The following is a 14,936-nucleotide window of genomic DNA, read 5'->3' on the forward strand; positions in this document are numbered from 1 at the left end:
CCTAAACATAATTGCCACTATCTATTGTAATGAGAGTACTTATTATGCCCATGCTTATTAATGCTACTAATGTTTTGTACTATTCAATACTTGCTGGCCACTGAGTGCCCATAATTAATGTAATTACTTATTATGCCCATGATTATTAAGGCTATGACTGTAATTAACTGATTTTTAATAATGATTTCTTAATGATATGAAGAATACTGAATGATGAATAATGTTTTATACTATTCAATACTTGCTGGCCACTGAGTGCCCATAATTAATGTAACTTATAATGCCCATGCTTATTCATGCTATGATTGTAATTAACATTTTTCTGATGATGATTTCTTAATGATATGAATAATACTGAATGATGACTAATGTTTTATACTATTCAATACTTGCTGGCCACTGAGTGCCTATAATTAAGACTTTTTATGAACATGTTCTGTAATATTAAAATACATGGTACAGAAATGTTCAATGACTAGAGTATGGATACCGCAAACTACTTATGTAATCACTAATCAAGACTTGTGTGTTAGTTAATGTCCTTCACCTTCTGACCAAACTACCTGAAATTATTGTAACATCCATTTGTCTTGTCCATCCTCATTATCATGGAGCACTATATTTGGTTTTTGCACTAATTCTACGTTGGTGTGCCTCTTAAGAGCGTGGTGTTGACACGACATGCTGTCCACCACTGTAACCGATGAAGACGTTATTATGGTCCCACTGTTTGGTGTACCTGATGTACTGCCAAATGATAGCATGGAATGATACCACGACGTTTCACTGTCTTGATACGCTGATAAATACTTCTGGGAACGGATCTGCAGATTGTATCACTTAGTTGTGATTCTGTGGAAAGATATGGACTTTCAGTGCAGCTATGTGCAAACTAAAGTGCTACAACCATGATGCAATCCTTTCCTTTCCTATCCTAATAGTGAAAATCATTTTTTACTAACACCATTTATGTTCATGGCCTATACATTTTTTCTCGATTTGTTGAACTCCAGTGCGAGTACACTTGTGTCACTTGTCGACATGATTTTTGCCATTTGTTGTCAAAATACTAAAGACATTTTCGATTTGTTTTGAAGTGCAGTATGTGTGCACTCTTGTCATCTCTATTGTATATACTTTTTGTGATTTGATGATTATTTATCCTTGTGTTTATTTGTTATGAAAATGTTCAAAAGCTTTTCAGTGCATGTGCACTTATGTGAATATGTTTTCAACTGAACTACAGTGCCTGTGCACTCTTCTCAATTTTCGATATGATTTGTGTTCATTCTGTATACCTTTTATGATTTATGTCATTTGTTACTCTTGTATATACATTTCGTCTTTTACTGATATGTTCTCCACTGCAGTGCATGTGCACTCATGACACTTGTCAACATGATTTTTTTTTTTTGCCTGTTATGAAACTGCTAAAGAATTTTTCAGTGTGTGTACACTTTGTTATCTGTCAAATAATTTGTATATACATTTTTCCTGATTTGTTTTGTACTTATATTTTGTCTTGTCTGTAATGTTTTGTAATCGGTGCATGCGCACAACATTTAATTCATGTGATACATCTAAATATTTTGTAAATGTTAATTAATTAAAAGAAAAATTTGTTACGATGGCAAGTCCAAATGACTCACCATCGCTGCCAAATTTTTACCCCCCCAGTGGAGGGTTATGAAACACGTATGTTGTGCGGCAGCGATGCTGAGACATTGTAGAATCTCTGACCAGAGCAGTTGCGCTCGACTCGCAGTAGCGAGCAGTCAGTCAGTCTGCAGTAGTCAGTCCTCAGTAGTGCTTGGAGTCGGTCGCGAGCAGTTGCGAAGGGTAGTCTGTGAGTAGCAGTAGCGGAGAGCAGTCGGCGGGCGTCGGCACCGCAATGGTCGAGATACAGGATAAGGTATATTGTTAATCAGCCTCGCGCTCAACTAGCAATGTTAATTAAGTGTAATTTTCTGTAAAAATCGCCCCCAATAATAATTTTGATTTTTTGAAAGCAATTTTTTAACAAAAGTATCATTTGATTCCCTTGCATTTCCTTAAACAAAAAATTTCAGTTAACTTCAAAAAATTTAGTTATGGCGATACATCTATTGCAAGCTGTGCCGCAGAATAAGAGCAGAATTTTGACATGCAGTTTCACTAAGGTAAGAAATTTATTCTCGTTTCGCACAGGGCAAACACCGACTTTTCGGTTGAATTGAGTTTAGGTTATCATTACAGTTTCATTATTATGGGATTAGCGTTCATTATTTAATGGGAACTTGTACTTGAGTCAGATAGCGAGCTTTCATTTAATTGTCTTTGCCATTAATATTCTTGTGGGGAGTTTACACTTAGCTGTGACTCCATTCATAATAAATATTATTCTTTTTAAAATTTTTGTGGGGAGGTTACAGTGGGAAGGACTTTTTCCTTCACATACACATCCTGTGTCTACAAACTTTCGATACTATCTGCGAATGTTCAATTCATTCCAAGGATCAGTTTGGTACCTCAACCTAGAACGCCTTTGCACTGTAATGACGGAAATCACGGAATTACACTTTGCTGCAGAGTAATCGTTTCGCAGCACTTGACGGTATTCAAGTATAGAGGAGACAACCGACATCTACCGCTAAGGAGTATAAGCTAACAATGTATTCGTTCCACAAATACACGAGCCGTCGCGCAGTGACAAATTTGAGAACAAAATACATTTTAGTATGTATATTGATGGTATATTAAGAGAGTATATCGTTCTTGAAACGCTCTGTATTTAAGAAATTTATTCGTATTTCCCGAACCTTTTCGGCATTAGTTGCAGTTGGTATGAAGGTATTACCTGCTGGTGACAAATGAAAATATGCGAACCCGAATTTCCCGCTTTATATGAGAGCCGTTCAGTAAGGACTGCAACACTACCTTTTCTTGGAAAATTTCGGTTGAAAAAATTCCCAATTTTTAGTGAAATGCTCCCGCTTCAATCCCTATATTTTCACGAGTTTCCGATGGGTGGTGACGCTATACTATTCTATTCTATCGCTTGCGCCTTTCTCCCGAATTTTGGGCGGGGTTGGCGTGGTTAAATCGGATTTGGGATTGTTAATGTGAAGGGGTGGGCACATACCCTTCCTGCCACCACCCCATACCCCCCCCCCCTCCCCGGGGCGGAATCAGAATACCCCATCTGTCTGCGTCTAGTGGAAATCATGGAAAAGTGCGGATGTGTTGCAAATGTCTGTGAGTGGCGGGACGTGGGGACCAGCCCGGTATTCACCTAGAGGGATGTGGAAACCTGACTAAAAACCACATCCAGGCTGGCCGGCACACCGGCCCTCGTCGATAATCCGGCGGGAAGGTTCGATCTGGGGCCGGCGCACCTACCCGAGTCCAGGCAGCAGCTCATTAGCGCTCTCGGCTAAACCTGGCGGGTGTGGTGACGCTGTACATGGCCCTCAAAATGGCGTACGTAACGGAGGTGAGCCCCAAGCAGAGAGCTCTCATTGAGATTATTTTGGCGGAAAGCCAGAGCATCGCAGGCATTCATATGCACTTGCAGAATATCTGCGGGAACCTGGCAGTCGACAAAAGCACGGTGAGTCGTTGGGTGAGGCGACCGTGATTATCACAACAAAACAGCGAAAATCTGTCCGATCTCCCACGTGCCGGACGGCCGCACACAGGTATGACAACTGTAATATTGGAACGTGCGGACACTCTCATTCTAGATGACTGACGGGTCACAGTGAAACACATTGCTGCTCAACTGGACGTCTCAGTTGGCAGTGATGATACGATAGTCCACCTGTTAGAATACTCATATGTGTGTGTCCCCTAGGTTCCTCGCCGCTTTACATAAGACCGTACGTGCGGTAGCGTTCTCGCTTCCTACGCCCGGGTTCCCGGGTTCGATTCCCGGCGGGGTCAGGGATTTTCTCTGCCTCGTGATGGCTGGGTGTTGTGTGCTGTCCTTAGGTTAGTTAGGGTTAAGTAGTTCTAAGTTCTAGGGGACTGATGACCATAGATGTTAAGTCCCATAGTGCTCAGAACCATTTGAACCATAAGACCGTAAATAACAATTAAGGACCATCTGTGTGGAATTGCCTGCGCTTTAAGAGTCTGATTGCGTCAGTTTTTTGTCGAACATCGTCACGCTCTATGAGATATGGATTCATCACTTCGAACCGGAGACAAAATGGCAATCCTTGGACTTGAGCCCACGCCCCCTCTCCTACTACGAAAAATTTCGAAGCCGTACCCTCAACCGGTAAAGCCACGCCAACTGTCTTCTGGGGCACTGAAGGGATTATTCTGTTTGATGTAATCCGTCATGATGAAACGATCAGCTATGAAGGGCACTGTGCTACCCGCAGGAAGTTGAAGAAACAACTTCCGCTTGTTCTCCGCCACAGAAATGCAAATGAACTTCTGTTTCTCAGTGACAACGCGAGGCCGCACACAAGTTTGCCGACCAGAGAGGAGCTCATGAAACTTCTTCGGTTTATTATTCCTCAACCACCCTACAGGTCGGATCCCACACATTCCGACTTCCATTTGTCTGGCTCAATGAAGGATGCACGTGGAAGCAGCAAGCGCATGGTTGGGAAGCTACTGATGCAGCGAAGCGTTGGCGCCGGTGTCGACCAGTAGAGCGATACCAAGCGGGCATAGACGTCATCCCAGTCAGGTGGCGCAAGGCAGCCAAATTGAACGGAGGGTATATTGAAAAATAGGGTTTTCTAGCTAGAAGAACGGAGAATAATACAGTGATTTGGAATCGTGAATAAAACCAACCTGTTTTCAGTAACACATTATTGGACGCTCATCGTACGTCTACATCTAAAGCTTCATGGATAATCTGCAAATCACATTTAAGTGCCTGGCAGAGAGTTCATCGAACCACCTTCACAATTCTCTACTATTCCAATCTCGTATAGCGCACGGAAAGAATGAACACCTATATCTTTCCGTACGAGCTCTGATTTTTCTTATTTTATCGCGGTGATTGTTTCTCCCTATACAGGTGGATGTCAACAATATATTTTCGCATTCGGAGGAGAAAGTTGGTGATTGGAATTTGCTGAGAAGATTTCGTCGCAGCGAAAAACGCGTTTCTTTTAATGATTTCCAGACCAAATCCTGTACCATTTCTGTGACATTCTCTCCCATATTTCGCGATAATGCAAAACGTGCTGCCCTTCTTTCAACTTTTTCGATGTACTACGTCAGTCCTATCTGGTAAGGATCCCACACCGCGCAGCAGTATTCTAAAAGAGGACGGACAAGCGTAGTGTAGGCAGTGTCCTTAGTAGGTCTGTTACATTTTCTAAGTGTCCTGCCAATAAAACGTAGCCTTTGGTTAGTCTTCCCCACAACATTTTCTATGTGTTCCTTCCAATTTAAGTTGTTCGTAATTGTAATACATAGGTATTTAGTTGAATTTACGGCTTTTAGATTAGACTGATTTATAGTGTAACCGAAGTTTAACGAGTTCCTTTTAGCGCTCTTTTGAATGGCCTCACACTTTTCGTTATTTAGGGTCAGCTGCCACTTTTCTCACCATTCAGATATTTTTTATAAATCGTTGTGCAGTTTGTTTTGATCTTCTGATGACTTTATTAGTCGATAAACGACAGCGTCATCTGAAAACAACCCAAGACGGCTGCTCAGAGTGTCTCCCAAATGGTTTATATGGATAAGTAACAGCAAAGAGACTATAACACTACCTTGCGGAACGCCAGATATCACTTCTGTTTTACTCGATTCTTTCCGTCAATTACTACGAACTGTGACCTCTTTGACAGGAAATCGCAAATACAGTCACATAACTGAGACGATATTCCATAAGCACGCAATTTCACTACGAGCCGCTTGTGTGGTACAGTGTCAAAAGCCTTCCGGAAATTCAGGAATACGGAATCGATCTGAAATCCCTTGTCAATAGCACTGAGCACTTCATGTGAATAAAGAGCAAATTGTGTTTCACAGGAACGATGTTTTCTAAACCCATGTTGACTGTGTGCCTATAGACCGTTTCCTTCGAGGTAATTCATAATGTTCGAACACAGTATAAGTTCTAAAATCCTGCTGCATACCGACGTTAACGATATGGGCCTGTAATTTAGTACATTACTCCTACTACCTTTCTTGAATATTGGTGCGACCTGTGCAACTTTCCAGTCTTTGGGTACGGATCTTTCGTCCAGCGAATGGTTGTATATGATTGTTAAGTATGGAGTTAATGCATCAGCATACTCCGAAAGGAACCTAATTGGTATACAGTCTGGAGCAGAAGACCTGCTTTTATTAAGTGCTTGGAGTTGCTTCACTACTCCGAGGATAGTTACTTCTACGTTACTCATGTTGGCAGCTGTTGTCGATTCGAATTCCGGTAAATGTATGTCGTCTTCTTTTGTGAAGGCATTTGGGAAGGCTGTGTGTAGTAACTATGCTTTGGCAGGACTGTCTTCGATAGTATCTCCATTGTTATCCCGCAGAGAAGGCATTGATTGTTTGTTGCCGCTAACATACTTCACATACGACCAGAATCACTTTGGATTTTCTGCCAGGTTTCGACACAAAGTTTCGTTGTGGAAACTCTTATAGGCGTCTCGCACTGAACTCCGCACTAAATTTCGAGCTTCTGTAAAGGATCGCCAATCTTCGGGATTTTGCGTCTGTTTAAATTTGGCATGTTTGTTTCGTTGTTTCTGCAACAGTGCTCTAACCCGTTTTGTGTACCAACGAGGATCATCTCCGTCGTTTGCTAATTTATTTGGTATAAATCTCTCAATTGCTGCCGATACTATTTCTTTGAATTTAAGCCACATCCAGTACTTGTTTCCTGAAAGACGCAGTGAGTCAGTAACGGTGTGAAATGCTCAGCGTTTGACCACTTACGTGAAAGGGTCTTCTACAGAAAGGTTTGTCTGCCTTGCAGGTATCCGCCACCTTGTGTGTCCTAGCCACGTGGTCGTTGTGCGCATGCGCCCCGGCCGGCGACGTGGGGGCGGCCGCCACGACCACAGAGGACGATGGGCTGTACAAAGCACCGCCTCCCGGCGAGGACGGGGCCTACCTCCCGGAGGCCGAAGAACAGCAGGTACTCCGACACTGCCGGTAGCAGTCTCGTACTGTTGTCCTCAGCTTTTAGTCTGCTCTGCTACAGTGGTCAAGATTAAGGGCCCCCTAAGTAGTTAAAAATGCACAAAGTTACTTAAGGGGCTCCGGAACGCCCTATACTTGCAATGTTAAAATAACGCTTATACATTACATCTTTCCTCACAAAGTATTTGAGGTAAGAAGTTGTACTTTATACAGATTATTTATTGGAACATGGGCTACAACTTAACACAGGGATTTTACAAAATTTTAGTTCAGTTATTAAAGATGATTTTTTTTCAGTTGTAATGAAAATTCACAACATTATTTTGCAATTTTTTATTTATATATTCAAAAATATACAGTTTTTTGGAAAAAGGCTGTGTTAAATTATGCAGAAGGTACTGTGTAACATTTACTGAAAGTTTGAAACAAATATGTTTGGAAGATCCTTAGAAAACATGTAATTAGTATGAGAAAATAAAAGTTTTGGGAATCGAGCGACAAAGGTTGGATTAACTTTTTAGTGCATTCCAGGTCCATAGGATGGATTATCTTCATCTTCCGCAAACTCTTCCTCCAGCTTCGTCTTGTTCCTCCTCCTGTTTACTCTTGCTTGTATTTCTAGACTCTTTACAGCCCCGTCTGAAGCCCGAAGGCGTTCCTTGTCTAAAGCAAGCATCGCTCGTTGTTGTGTTCGTAGATTTTGCTACCATTTTCTTCAGTTGCAGTTACTGCAACACTGTTCCAAAAGGTGGTCATGTATGAACACTTATCACATTTCAGTTGTATTTCACTAGCAATTCCTACGTACTTTATTATGGAGAGTTCCAGACCAACTTCACTACAATGAATACATCTTACACAGTTTGAAAAAATTCCTTTGAGAACCGACATATCAAATATTTCATTCACATCCGATTCGCCCATAAAACATTCATAGTTTTCACTCATTGAACCAAGCTTCTTCTGTGAAGTATTTTCTTTCCCACTTTGACTGCTATGGGCAGGTGTACTTGAGAGGTTAGGTTCACTCACTTGGTTATCGTCTTTATTGTTTACAGTAATAACACATACCTTTGGCTTTCCAACATTTCTCCTTTTCTTAAAAGCCTTCAGAGGATTTCTAATAACTTTACTTTTACTCATTATTATACTTCAAAAAACAGAGACTCAAGAAACAGAATTAATTACGAATATTTTCGAGATAACGACAGAGTAAATAAACATGAAACAATCGACAATCACACCAGCGATATATATTGAACCATCACAGGTTAGCCACAACACATACTATATCTCACATCACTAAAATGTACCTGATGAACACGGACGTTAATAATAACACCATTTGACAGCAGTTTAACAGCGCCACAGTGGGTCACGCCCATGTAGAACACATTTCAAAAAAAATTTAAAAATATTTTTAGTCTTAGGAATTGAATAAATTATATATCTATTAAAAGGTAATAGTCTGCAGATTCAGAAAACGCAAACAAGTAAATATTGAACTTTTCATGATTTTCAGCCTTTCCGGAGCCCCTTAATTACAGAAAGTTTCAATTACTCTTGCTATTCAATTCAAATTGTGTACAATATTGGGTTTCTCTTGTGTATTAAAAGTGCATATTAATGGTGTAATACAGGGTGGCGCACGAAGTATGTTACCAATTGTTTCTTTCACAATTTACGACGCACATTAGATATCCCGCTGGGATCTCTACAGCAAGAGTGGTCGACTGTGAAGAGCGGACAAATTGAATAGCTGGCCGGCGGCCATAACAGTGGTAAACTGACGCGCGGAGTTCGGATGTTTGTACATCGCGTTTGGTTATAAAATGCCTTCCCTTGAGTTAGGTCGCCAACATAATGCCTCATTTAAATACGCTACTACAATATACTTTTTAATTTATGAACAAACAGCAACTAGTCACTGTTTATGAATTTATCTTACGTACTACATGGAATCTGCCGTAGCTAAAAGTTATGTACTGGACGCCTAGCATTTTTCGTAGTTCATTTACGATAGACGTACTCAAGATGCATCAAAATACTCGAAGATTTGCCCACTATGTTAATAGATATTTTCTGACTCTACCTTGCTTTAGATTTTATGACGAGAAGTGCGTTATATATGGCATAGTGCTTTGGCAACTCACAACCAAATTATGAAGTTTCAACCTAACCTAGACCATGAAAACACTACCGATCAGCCAACTTTCTTCAAAATGATCAGAACATATAAAATGGTATTCTGTCGGTCGGAAATCTTGCCTCCTGACAGCGTGTAACCATCTTTGTAACAGCTGTGGTTTTGAGAAAGGAAACCTGCAAATAGATGCAGAGACATTATGGTAATACCGGGTTACAAAAACATTTATTAAGCAAATGCACGGACATACAAAACAACTTAAAATATTCACATACCTGTGAAATGTAGTATTCGTTCCTTTCTCGAATTTATTTGTACAATTAATGGCTGCATAACTCTTCACCATTGTACTTCTTTTGTTTGGAACGTACAGACAGTAGAATTACGAGTAACAAATACTGTATGTACACCCCAACAAATATACAACGTTGAATCAGGGTCTTCATAAACAACAATACTACACAACACATCAGACTACAACCACTATAACGGCGTCCAGCCCATCAGTGAGTCTAGTTATTTTTTACAAGGTCTTTGGTACCAGCAGAGCCTGGAAAAAGAAATGAGTTACAAACTGACGTGTAATTCACGATACTGCCGCTAGGAGACTAGTAAGGTGCAATGGCTGACGATGGAAGACTGACTACACAGCAACGATCGGCAATTGTGTTACTTTTTCATGAAACGAAAAGCCTTGTAGTGACTCAGAGGCGTTTTCGACAACAGTTTAATACATGATGAGTCCCTTGCAAGAAGACCATCCACAGGTTGTACAATAAATTTGTACAGGAAGGAACAGTATTGGAAGTGAAGCGACCTCAGCCTAAGCCCGTTTGTTCGCCGGAGAATATTGAAGCGGTAAGAGCTGCGGTGCAGAGAAGTCCCAGGAAATCGTGTTGAAAGGCAGCAGTGCAACTGGGAATATTCAGACGCTCCGTTCAATGCATTCTTAAAAATGACCTCCGTATGTACCCATACACGGTGACCTGTGCGCAGAAGCTCACTGAAGAACACAAGCAGCAGAGGCTACTGTTTGCTCAGTGGGCGGAGGATAGGGAAGAAACTCTCACAACGTTTGGTTTTCAGACGAGGAGCATTTTCATTTAGACGGTGTGGTTAACAAACAAAACGTACGCTTTTGGGCCACTGAAAACCCACAAGTGCTTCATGAACGACAACATTGTGCTCCGAGGATTACAGCGTGGTCAGCAATTTCCAGTCACGGACTTATTGGACCCTTTTTATTTGAAGAAACTGTGAACAGCGAGCGTTATTTGAGGACGCTTCGCAGTAGCTTCATTCCAAAGCTTCTTGCTACTGTCTTGCCCTTCAACACGCAGTGGTTCATGCAAGATGGAGCAAGGCCACATACTGCAAACACTGTGTTGAAGTTTTAACACGAGCATTTCGGCATGCGGATCATTTCACTAAGGTTTTCCGTGTCGCTTCAGAGACGGACAAAATTGGCCCCCCAATAGTCCAGACCTCAATCCATGTGACTTTTTTCTTTGGGGGTACCTAAAGGAAAAAAATTTCCCGAAACGTCCACGTGATTTAATGGAGCTCAGAAGACTTATTCTTCAAGCTCGCAGTGAAATTACGGAAGACATGTGCTGTAGGATAATCACTAACTTCAGTGTTCGTTTGAAGGAAGTTGGGAAACGAAACGGTGGATATATTGAGCATGTGCTGAGTTAAAACAAATCTCCACGGACGGTTCTTCATTGCAGTATATGTTCTTTTCAGATTGTATTGACAATAAAGTTTATATTCAAAAACAAAATGGTAACACATTTCGTGCGCCACCATGTACGAGCCACAGTTTGTCCTTTATGCTCATGATAAATAACAATTAATAGAAAGACCACTATCTATGAAAACAGTAACTTCTTTTATTCAGAATTCAGTGAGAAATTATTTGTTAGTGAAATACATTTAACTTTTATTTTAAATAGGAAAGTATTTGGCTGAGAGAGACTTAACCTTTGACAAGTTCATAATTTTGCAGTGAACTACATTTTTGTCAGATAGGAATATGTTTGAAAACTAATATTGAACCTATGCCTATTTTAAGATTGTACAGTGAATATTGATAGTAATATTATTGAGACCATTCGTTTTACCAAGCCTTGAAGTCAAAAGTATATGTCATTTCTGTTACCATTATGCAAATAGCCATGTTCTCTTATAACTGTTAGCACTTTCTTTAATGTGAACATATCCAGGTGCCACGTTCATTGCACTCGTGTGTGGCAAAGTATAGGTTGTGTTTGTCCGTTAAAGTTACTCATATCCATTTTTTTGAACAAGAATGTTACTCATTCTTATGCCTAATTAGGCTGGCGACCGTTTTCTTTATCCTTTGAACAGTGTGGATAGGTAAAATATTCTTTGTTACTGTTTAAATATTGACGTAATTCTGACTTTCACTTCCGATAAGCTACCTCCGTTAGGTATTTCACGGTCAACACAACTAAAATCCTTTCAGAGGATAGCACTGCTCTGCTTCTTTATACAATAATTGCTTCAATAAAAATAATTTCAATAATACGAACTGGCTCCAGTTTTGAGGTTATGGTATAGCAGTACCATACGGTAGTGTTATAAGCTGAATAACTGCATCAGAACCATCCAGAAAATTCATTCGTTTGTATTTGATATTCGAAAACTGGAAGAAAACCCACCAGTGAACGTTTAAATCTGACCCTCAAAAGAGCTCACTCGTCGTTCTGGAGCGCTATAGGTGCTGCAGAATGGAAGGAGTCGGTGGAAGGTAGTGGTAACATACGAGAGACCAGTTTTCAGTCATTGTGTTTTATATTTTTGGTTATATCTGGAACTCATCTGTAAACGTTTGCTTTACAGTGGACTTATTTGTTACTTTTTCTGCAAATTGTTACAGTCTTTTTTACATACGTAATCTGAGATATGGCTAAAAAAATTGCTAACATATTCTACAAAATTGATTACTTTTAACACTGTCCCTACTATCGTACGTTAGCATCGGCTTCGTCAAAAAGTACCTGCCGAAGTTTTGGGAGCAGATGTGTGTCTTTTGCTACCTTATATCACAGACTAGGATCCCAAAGACGCTAAACATAAGAAACAAGTAAAAATTCTTACAACAAAATTAACAAAGTAACAATGTCAAACTTTCTGAGCTGACTGAGTACATACACCAAGTGGTTCCGACTTTTGAATTACAAAATAGAAGGCTAGAAGACCAAACCTCGTCACATAAATAAATTACAATTCAAAATGTGTGTTTCACTCAAGAAGGGACTTTGGGAGTTTTTGTTAACTGTAGTCGTGATACTAATAAAACAATAACAATTTTGTACTTCAATTTTATTCAGTTTTTACTACAAGACTTTCAGAATGGCAATATTATTTTGGAGACTCGTAACGAGCAACAGTTTGCTATGTATTTTTTTATTTTATTTTACTTCTTTTTAACAGAATGTGGTCCAACATATTTTCTTCCTAACTTGAAGTTTTAGAATTATTTTTTTTAATGAAAAACTTACTTATTGCTTGACCTTCACTGAAATTGTTACCTGCTTCCTTCTTCTCTTTCGGTGGATCTAGAGTGTGATCCTTCCTAAAAATATATGGACGTAATCGTTAGTAGAGAAAAATAGTGCCTCAGCACTATGTGTAACGTTAGGACCAAAACAATGTTAACCCTCCAAAATGTTCTACTGAGGCTCTTGCATTGTTAAGAGGTAAAACGAACCAGTGTCTGCAACAACCTTCCAGAAGTTAATTGGTATCTATTACATTACCTTTATATAATGATAACATTAAAGAACTCCACAAAATTGAAACTAATGCTTTTTCTATGCATTTCGGCGTTAGACTGGTGCCCATATAATGCTAAGCGACACTGATGAATTCCAGTGCATAACCTGTCATCACAAAGTGAATCACTGCTGTAGTTAACATCCCCCACCAAACATACTTCTCTTTTACTGGATTACAAGACTTCGATGTCACTGCCATATTAACACTGTGGCACGGTATTATTCTCATCTAAAGACAAGAAGATATGTCAGATTCATAAGTTGGTAGCTTTTTTGTTTTGCATGTTGGTATTCAGTTTGCTAAGGGCTTTTTCTATCAATTGCAATTTTTGTTTGTAGTTCACTGTCGCTATTTAGTTTACGTATTGTTATTTTGTCGTCTGGAGATAGTGAGTGTAGCTGCGAACGATAGAAAGTTGAGTGTTAAGTGGAGAAATCGAAAAATTTCCGACATTCTCTTTCGTTTGAGTTCAATGGAGGGTTGACAGCAGAAGAGGCAGTCAGAAACATTTGCGTCGTGTGTGGGATAATGCCATTGGCCATGTTTAAGGGGGATCATTTTGACATTAGTGACTCTTCACTTTTAGGAAGACCATCGGGGTTTGATGAAGACCACTTAAACGCATTAATAGACAATGATCCACGTCAGTACTCGAGAACTGGCAAATGTGATGAACTGTGGTCATTTCACAATATTGCGACATTCATGTATTGAGGAAGGTTAAAAAAATCGGGTGTATGGGTATCGTATGCTCTAAAACAAAAATCACAAAAATCAGCTGGTGGGCATATGTACATCTCTGCTTGTTCATCATAAGTTTGATCGTGAACACCACCCATCATTACCACACTTTTTCATTTATGAAAACGAGAAATGGTCTCTTTATGATAAAATAAGTAAAAGAAAGATGTGGTTGAGCCCAAAAGAAACAGTTACTCTCCGTTCAAAGACTTTTGTGCATTCATAAAAGATAATGTTATGCATCTGGCGAAACAGCGACGGTGTGGTGTACTTCCTTGAGGTGTAACCATCACTGTTGACATTTATTGGCGACAGCTGACCCCTGTTGCAGACGCAATCCAAGAACAACGACCAGGAAGACAGCGTGAAGTGATGATACTCCAAGATAACGACCGCCCGCATGACGCGAGACAGACAAAAAACACTATACAGGGACAGTTTTGGGAAGTCATTACGCACCCACCTTATTCACCAGCTCGTGCGCCCTCATATTTTTACCTTTCCTACTCTCTGTCAAACAACCCTTTGCCTCAAAACTACGTTATTTCTGCAGAGGCGGAATCTAAATGTTACCTCAGCGTTGGCAGACTGTTTAAATAGTGAATGAGAATATATTGATGATGACTAAAATCTCAGTTGTGTGAATCCATTGTGTTTACAAACTTATGGTAAAACGCTGCTAATTTACGCACCAATCCAATAAATATGGTAAACCAAAACAATGTATACAAGGTTTCCGTAAGAACGGCAAAAATTTAACAGGACACAGAGGATGCTTCACTGAACGATTTGAGGTAGGGAGCCTGGGGTCGAAGAAGCCATCTGAAGGAGATAATAGGAATAAAATCGCGTTACTGTGTACTTTCCAATTTACATTAGTTACACTTAACTGCCGGCCGGGGTGGACTAGCGGTTCTAGGCGCTTCAGTCTGGAACCGCGCGACCGTTACGGTCGCAAGTTCGAATCCTGCTTCGGGCATAGATGTGTGTCATGCCCTTAGGTTAGTTAGGTTTAAGTAGTTCTAAGTTCTAGGGGACTGATGACCTCAGCTGTTAAGTCCCATAGTGCTCAGAGCCATTTAAACAATTTTTACACTTAACTGCAAATACCATCATTAACACACTGAGCGTAGAATCTGTACTG

At 40.1% G+C, this 14,936-nt stretch overlaps 1 protein-coding gene across 4 annotated transcripts in view; it reads left to right on the top strand.

Moving 5' to 3' along the window:
- LOC126202873 (retinitis pigmentosa 1-like 1 protein) overlaps positions 1 to 14,936 on the top strand; it is a 97,155-nt gene that overhangs the window by 38,862 nt on the left and 43,357 nt on the right. For 3 of the 4 annotated variants that reach the window (XM_049936906.1, XM_049936909.1, XM_049936908.1), the window contains exon 2: positions 6,935 to 7,096. In XM_049936906.1, coding sequence (XP_049792863.1) covers positions 6,935 to 7,096 — 162 coding nt within the window. Of the gene's footprint in view, positions 1 to 1,876; positions 1,913 to 6,934; positions 7,097 to 14,936 lie in introns of those variants that run through there. The other variant, XM_049936907.1, reaches the window with a different exon arrangement.

The sequence above is a fragment of the Schistocerca nitens genome, chromosome 9, assembly GCF_023898315.1.
Source record: "Schistocerca nitens isolate TAMUIC-IGC-003100 chromosome 9, iqSchNite1.1, whole genome shotgun sequence".
Taxonomy (NCBI): Eukaryota; Metazoa; Arthropoda; class Insecta; order Orthoptera; family Acrididae; genus Schistocerca; species Schistocerca nitens.